The sequence below is a fragment of the Haliaeetus leucocephalus genome, unplaced genomic scaffold, assembly GCF_000737465.1.
Source record: "Haliaeetus leucocephalus isolate CR32 unplaced genomic scaffold, Haliaeetus_leucocephalus-4.0 Scaffold162, whole genome shotgun sequence".
Lineage (NCBI taxonomy): Eukaryota > Metazoa > Chordata > Aves > Accipitriformes > Accipitridae > Haliaeetus > Haliaeetus leucocephalus.
This window is the reverse complement of record NW_010972598.1, coordinates 10,439,929-10,447,470: the sequence shown is the minus strand read 5'-3', so window position 1 is coordinate 10,447,470 and position 7,542 is coordinate 10,439,929. Positions and strand designations below refer to the sequence as shown.

The 7,542-nt window shown below is 50.3% G+C and overlaps 1 protein-coding gene across 1 annotated transcript in view; it reads left to right on the top strand.

The window, feature by feature from the left end:
- Positions 1-7,542, top strand: part of LOC104828961 (disintegrin and metalloproteinase domain-containing protein 32-like) — a 9,430-nt gene that overhangs the window by 1,324 nt on the left and 564 nt on the right. The window contains exons 6-18 of the mRNA XM_010562969.1: positions 400-465; positions 732-803; positions 1,756-1,922; positions 2,407-2,488; positions 2,656-2,792; positions 3,353-3,533; positions 3,781-3,870; positions 4,398-4,596; positions 5,396-5,504; positions 5,833-6,016; positions 6,344-6,424; positions 6,971-7,088; positions 7,197-7,332. Of these exons, the coding sequence (XP_010561271.1) occupies positions 400-465; positions 732-803; positions 1,756-1,922; positions 2,407-2,488; positions 2,656-2,792; positions 3,353-3,533; positions 3,781-3,870; positions 4,398-4,596; positions 5,396-5,504; positions 5,833-6,016; positions 6,344-6,424; positions 6,971-7,088; positions 7,197-7,332 (1,622 nt within the window). The remainder of the gene's footprint in view (positions 1-399; positions 466-731; positions 804-1,755; positions 1,923-2,406; positions 2,489-2,655; positions 2,793-3,352; positions 3,534-3,780; positions 3,871-4,397; positions 4,597-5,395; positions 5,505-5,832; positions 6,017-6,343; positions 6,425-6,970; positions 7,089-7,196; positions 7,333-7,542) is intronic.

Below are 7,542 nucleotides of genomic sequence, written 5' to 3'. Positions count from 1 at the left end.
ACCAAAGCACGTGGAGGTGACGAAGTGAGTGTGTGCCTGTTGTCTCGGGGGTGCTGATGTCCCCGTCACGTGGGGAGGGGTCCGATCCCGCAGGAAGCTTTGGCCGGAGCCGTCTGGATGGACAGAGATGGGGGAGGTTTAGGAGTGCCTGTGCTTGCGATGGGGTGTCGCGTGGATCGTTACTGATCTAGTGCCTATGAAAGGCATCGCCAAGGTAGAACATCTTCTGAAAAAAGTCAGAAATGGCTGAGTGGGAATGGCTTCTTACGTTATGCTAATTTGGATACAGCATCAAAGCATTGCTTTTGAATGGACACTTGAGTAGCGTAGCAAACCTCAGGAATAAGGTGACTATAGAACATAGAAATAAATAGCATTGGAGACCATTTTCTTTTTCAGCCACTATCAGCTGCAGCCCGATCTCCCAAATACTTGAAAGTGTACGTAGTTTTGGACAAGGCTTTGGTAAGTCTGTGCCAGTCATTTTCTCCTTGTGTTTGCCTGACTTCTACGAGCATAGAAATGGTGCCATTTCACAGCTGTTATATGTATTTATTTTCCCTTCTGAAAAGTTATGTGTATTGTAGGTTCTGTAGGAAAGAAAGAATGAAAATTCGTAGCTCACATTTACATGACTGGATGTTGGCAATCATTTCAGCGTTTCAACATCATTCTGCTTCATCTTGGTAAATGCCTTGTCTGCTCTTATGTCCTCTTGGGTTGTTTTTCAGTACAACTATATGGGTTCAGATACAAATGCTGCAACACAGAAGATAATCCAGGTCTTCAATTTAGTCAACAATGTAAGTTTTAAAGTCTGGTTTGTATTGTAGTAAGATGGAGGGGTTGATGTTAGTAATGGCCACCTACTGCTGCTTTTGGTCACAGCTTGCTTTTTGGCCACAGCTGCTTTTGGTTTTAGGAGGAGGCTATGTAAAAAATTCCAGGTCTTGACTCGCGATGTTCTGGCTGTGATGGCAGGAGCTCCTAGCTTCTCAGCAGCCTGGTCCAGACTTGGTCAGAGGTGGGCGAGGGGTTTACTCCCAGTGGGCTAATACAAAGGTTTGGCTTAGCAATTGTGAAAATATGCTTTTTCAAAGCTGTAATGGCTCTGGGGGTATGGTCTGTGCTAGAGTTATGGTTCGCTGCTTGGGGCAAGTCATGAACCGTGACAAGTTGGTATCAAGGGAAGTGCTGTTCAGCAGAATGGAGTAGGAATTTGCAGGACCTGGCCACTGTCCCCCATTGCCTTTTCACAGGAACCGGGAGTAAGCTGTCTGGTATTTATAGCCTGTAAAGTGTTTCCTGGGGAGTTTTTCTCCAGATATGTCAATCTGCTACAAATTAGCATCCTTCCATATGTGGTGGCAATGTCTCATGCAGATGTACAAAAACGCAGGCAGTTTGCCTTCAGGCAGCTGACGTCCAACGTTTTGAGGCTTCCTAGATTGTTCCCCTCTCCGTGCTGCAGATCTTGTCTCACTGATCAGCCGTACAATTAATCTGTTTCCACTCAGGTGCTTATAAGCAACTTCTAATGGTGTTCGTCACTCCACTGGTTATTAGGCTTTGATCTCGTGCCTCTGGGCGTATCTTTCTATTTTTTAGGTTTGTTCATTCTATTTGTCATACAGATGTCATTCAGTGACTGACAATAGCAATTGGCTTTTCCTACGTGATTTTTTGTGTATAGAGCTGTAATTCTGCTCAGAAGGAAAGGTATGTGAGCAGGCGTTTCCTCTGTTATGCTTTCAGATGTTTAATCCTCTTAATGTTACCATTGTGCTGTCCTCCCTGGAGCTGTGGACAGAGGAGAATAAAATATCGACAGCAGGGGAAGCAGATGACCTTCTACAGCAATTTTTACAGTGGAAACAGTCACATCTCGCTCTGGGATCGTATGATATAGCTTATCTATTACTGTAAGATAAAGGTTTTCTTACTCGTTAAAGGTTACATGGTAGAAATCAGTTAAACCAATGTAGGTTGAACTACAAAGATTCCCACGAAAAATGCTTTTTTTTAAAAGAAACATATTTCTTACATATTTCCTAATTCCTTAATATTCTGAAAGTATTTCTTTCAGGACGTACCTCCTAGCCAGCCTTTGGTGATGTAGCGTATGCAGTTGCGCCGCCTGTCCCTGCAGCCCATGGCTGAGGAGAGGCTCCGCTGCTGCCCTGGCAATGGGAAATCTGCAGCCCCGGTCCCTGTCTGGCACTTGGCACTGGCCGGCACACAGGCCCTGCCAGCGGCTCCCGTGGGCTGGCGGGGGCACCGGGGGACAGCGGGGCAGCCCGTGGGGACCGAGGGGGCCTCAGGCTGTGCAAACCCGGGATCCCCCACTTACCCACAGTGACCGGGGTGTCCCGGGCCGGGTGGCCGGTGTACGTGCGTGTGTTTCAGGTACAGGGACCAAGCAGCGTTCGTGGGTGCAACGGCTCCGGGAAAGGTGTGTCAGAGAGACGCTGCTGGCGCAGTGGCTGTGGTACGTATTGCTGGTCCCCCACTGGCCCATGTGTCCGTGAAGCTGGAGCTTGCCCACGGGCAGCAGGGACAGGGACGGGTGGGAGCATCCGGGGCTGGAGCTGGGGTCTGCTGGGGTCTCCGCAGGGAAGGCACCTCCACGGCAGCCCTGCTCTCTCCTCCCTCTAGTACCAAGGGGCCGTGACGCCGGAGTCCTTCTCCGTTCTCCTGGCGCAGCTGCTGGGACGCAGCCTGGGCATAAGCTACGACGACTCCCGAGACTGCCGCTGCCCCGGGCGCGTCTGCCTCATGAGCCCGGAGGCACTGTGAGTTGGTGGGGTCCTGTCCCTGCCCGCGGCGTTGCCTGTGCCCTGCGGGGGCTGCGGGGGCTGGGGCAGCTGAGGTGGGTGGGCAGGATGCACTGGGGGAGATGGGGAGCCAGTGCCCGTCTGGCTCGTGCAGCCGCGTGTCACCCACCACCTGGCCAAGCGGTCGCAATTGTGTGGTGGGGATCATCGCGGGGTGTCCTCTCCTTAGGGGTGTCCTTGACAAATGTCATTCTGTTGCAAAAATGACAACAAATCGGAAATACCTGCTTTTATTCCTTCAGGAAGGAAAATAAGAATAATTACATTAGTAATTGAGTGCTTAAATTGAGAAGAGAGACCTTTTCTTTCCAAAAGCAGGGTATTTCTGAATGTTTCTCAGCCTCTGTTAATAATGTGTTGTAAAACGAGGTTTGGCAAGTGAACTGAAAGACACCCAGGGGACCATTGCGCCTTGTTCCAGTATGTGAGCAAGTCCTGGAATTGCACAGAGATTTTGAGAGAGTGAACGGCAGTAGATGTGTTAACACAGACAAGTATGGATAATTGCTTTATTTTAGACATGTCAGCGGGGCGAAAGCCTTTAGCAGCTGCAGCATCGGGGACTTTAAAACCTTCCTGAAGCAGAACAGGGACTGCCCTTTCATCAGACATGCTCTGCATCAGCCTTCCTATCGTGCGGCTGTCTGCGGCAACGGTGTCATTGAGCCCGGCGAGCAGTGTGACTGCGGGGCGGCGGAGGTGGGTGCCACGCTCTGGTGGAGGGCAGTGCTTTCTTCTGGTCCTGAGAGCGGGTGGATGTAAGCTAGAAGTGGTCTCAGGTTGTGTATAAAGCATTTCTGCGGTAATGCGCAGAAGCACAGCGTTCCTGCTCTTCCCTCGGCTCCTCTGAGCTGCACTGTTTGTTAAGAGGATGGGGGTCAGGGCAAGCAGTCATCCTGCAGATGGGGAAATTTGCAACAAATAATGATTTCTGGTGTGTTTGCAGGCCTGTGCGTTAGACAAATGCTGTACTCCCCAGTGTAACTTCAAACCAGGAGTGAAGTGCTCCTTGGGATTGTGCTGTGAAAAGTGCCAGGTAAGGTATGTTCATAATTATCAGAAGTTAAGGCCATTTCTAAACCTTGGAGCAGTAGTTGTTTCTACAATAGCACTGTCAAACCAGCTTTCTGGTTTTGCTCAGACAGGCATCTCCAAAAAAATTTAATGATATTTGTGCTGCATTTTCTCTCTTCTGGTTTTTGTTGTAATGAATGTCAGGTAAGGCATGTTTTTATTGTTATCACAAGATCGTTATTTATTTTTGGAGAATTAGTATGTTCCTGTGCTGAAGGATGGAGACAAACTTATGATCAGAGTGCTTCCTGGGGAAGGGCTTTCCAGCTCAGCTCCCTGAAACCCCCAGGGGGAATATTACTGGGGGAAGAGAGTCCTGGACAGCGTAAGGTGCATGTGGTGACCCAAGTGCCTCAGAGGTGATCCCGAGGGACTGGGGATGTGTCTCTGGACAGCGTCGGGAGGGGCTGCGTGGGGCCTGAGAGGGGACCCCTATGCCGGTGGGTGCAAAAGGATGGAGAGAAGAGTCCTTTCTGCCTCCTCTGCCAGTTCAAGCAGAAAAACTTGCTGTGCCGCCCCGCCGCCGACGCGCAGTGCGACCTGGCTGAGTTCTGCAACGGGTCCTCCGCATCCTGCCCCCCCGACCTGTACGTGCAGGACGGGCACGGCTGTGAGCACGGCACCGGCTACTGCTACAAGGGACGCTGCCAGTCTCCGGACCTGCAGTGCCGGCGGCTCTACGGGAGAGGTAGCAGAGGCTGCTCTGGTTGTGCTGGTACTGCCCAGATGCTGGAGGTGGCCCCAGGAGTAACAATGCTCAGTTTGTGTCTTTGCTCTTTAATGCACCGATCTCAGGTCGGTCTCATTGTGTCTTTTTAGCCTCGTTTCGTGGAAATGAGGGTTTGTGGTTGGTTGGTAACTCGTTTCTGATACCTCCCTCATGAGCCTGAACCCAATTTCAAGTACCTGTTGAAGCAGGAGGGGTTGTAGGGACTGCACTTGCACGTATCTAATAGGAGTGATGAGGCACAGCACTCTGGAAGACTTGTACCTTGTGTCCCAGCTTCTCCTTGTGCATGCAGTTAGTGGGCAGGAGGGAGAGCAGAGACTGTGGTGCCTGGGAAGGGTAGGTGCAGTACCTGAACGGAGGGCAGAGGGGTGGAGTGGGGCACCCGAGGAGGGAAGGACACAGCTTTAGGAAAACATTTCAAGCTGAGTTTTGATTCTGGTAAATATGCACTTCAGTAGCATGTAGTTCTTCCGATTCTTCAGAGATAACTATGAAAACAACAACAAAAAAAGCAAATTATTATCTGTGAGTGAACTTAATCAGAGAGATAACCTACTGTTTGCTAATCCTGTGTTTCTGGGGTTCAGGACTGCTGAGGGTTTGGCAGTTCAGGGACAGGTATTACATTTTCTCTAACTAGTGAACAGCATCTAAGCTCTGCTATGAACAGGATGAAAAATTAAGAAGTTATTATATACCATGGTATGTCCCTTTGTGTTCCTTTAAATGATAATAAATATTATCGCTAAACTTGTAGGTTCAAAAAATGCTCCTGTGGCTTGTTACGAGGAGCTCAATAGTCAGCGGGACAGATTTGGACACTGTGGGTTCCAGCCCAGACAAGGCTATAAGTCCTGTGCTTGGAGGTATGCTCTAGGGAAAGGGTGCTTGCTCTGCTAAAAATGCATATTTAATTGGGACTTTACAGTCAAGGAACGTATCAAGACTCCAGTTGATAGTAAGATTTGTGAAGCAATAAATAGACAGTCACATGTGAGTTCTCCTTGTTAGTAGTATGGTGTCTCTCCTTATGTCTCAGATCGTCTCCTGGACTTCCCAGTCCTGCTCATTTTTTCTTATCATGCAGTGCTCCAGATTTGTGTTCTGCTGTTTAAATGTTTCTAGTCTTTGATCAGGGAGCATACACATATATATGTGTGTGTGATACACATCCTATGCAAATTGATTTTATAGGAATCTCAGATGTGGAAAGTTAATCTGCACATACCCGTACAGCACTCCATTTCCATCAGAAGCTGCTGCTGTTCTTTACGTCCAAGTGCGCGAGCATTTATGTATATCTTTGGATTATTTGAATGCACCAGCAAGGCTGGATCCTCTTCTGGTTCCGCCAGGTACAAAGTGTGGTTCCGGAAAGGTGAGAAAACATTATATAGTCATCTAAAATGACAGACATAAACTGTAAATATTAACAAGGTTTTAGAAATACGTGCTCCTTTGCAACATAAGTGTACTCGATATTTACAAACACTGTAAAAACATGCAAACATTACATTAAAGGTCTGGCATGGTGTGAGCATTAGACGTAACCCAACCCCAAGACAGTAATGAGCTTTTTAAAAGCACCATTGTTGTTTTTTTAGAAGTAGTATGTTTTCACTCCTCTTTGACACATCAGACTGATGGGCCAAGTGCTGCAATGGCAAAACAATGCTGAGCCAGAACTGCTTGTGGTTTTTCCTAGGTGTGTATAAACAACACTTGTCACCCACATTCGGTCCTGGGATATGACTGTGACAGCAAAGTGAAGTGCCACGGCCATGGCGTAAGTGATTCCACGCAGCGCGCACTGTGCTGCGGAGGGCAGGTGGCTTTGTCGTACAGATTTGCTGGGGCTTCTATGGGAACTGATCGAAGACCCATTTTAGGCTGATACTCAACAAAATTGCGACCTTGTCAGCTAATACACCAAGTAAAACCATTTAAACTATTGAGGGCAGCGGAGCTAGTGTAGATAAAAAATGTTGCGTGGTGGTGCGTGGAGCGCTGCTGGGGTCTCCAGACCACTGCCTGGCTCTGCAGTGCTGGTGGCTGGGGCGAGCCGCTCCTCTTTTCTGCTCATCAGAGAGAAGTGCCTGTGGGTTTTGCAGGAGGGTGATGTTTTATGCTTGTCTGATGTCTCAAGGCTCTTCGAGCCTGCACTTTATGGTGCATTCCTTGTCTGATGCGCTTCCTAAATTGCCAGAGTGCTGCTAAGCGCGCGTAGCCTTGTCCCAACCCAGCGGCAGCGAGACTGATGCCGGTCTGGGCAGGAGCGTCCGTTGCGTTGAATTCATCACCAACTTTTACCACCCGGCCCTGGGCTTTTCAGGTGTGCAATAATAAGAGACATTGCCACTGCCACCCTGGCTGGAAGCCCCCCGACTGCCTACAGAAGGGATCCGGACTGGGGGGAAGCGTCGATAGTGGCCTCCAGCTGATGGATGGTGGTCAGTACCCGCAGCGGAGGTGGGGACAGGTGCTGGGCTGGGGTCCCTGGCGCAGGCAGGGAAGGTGGTGGTCCCATGCCCCCTGCCCGCTGGGCTGTCTCCTGCCAGGCCTCCCAATGCAGCGGGCGCTGGAGGACATGACGCTGGCCTGGCCGGTGCTGGGCTCCTGCCTCCTCCTGCTCCTCCTGACCGGGGCCGTCTGCCTCGTCCTCCGGCGGCGGGCGCAGCCCCCAAACACGGAGGGGTGAGTGGTCCCTGCCATGGGGGGACGGGGGGGCGTGGGATGGGGCCACGGTGTTCCCCCGGGAGGGCTGAGGTGATCCCCAGGGCTGAGGTGATGATTTCCAGGGGGGTATATGAGGCGATTTCCAGGGGGGTATATGAGGCGATTTCCAGGGTGGGATATGAGGTGACTCCCAGGATGGGATATGAGGTGATTCCCAGATATGAGGAG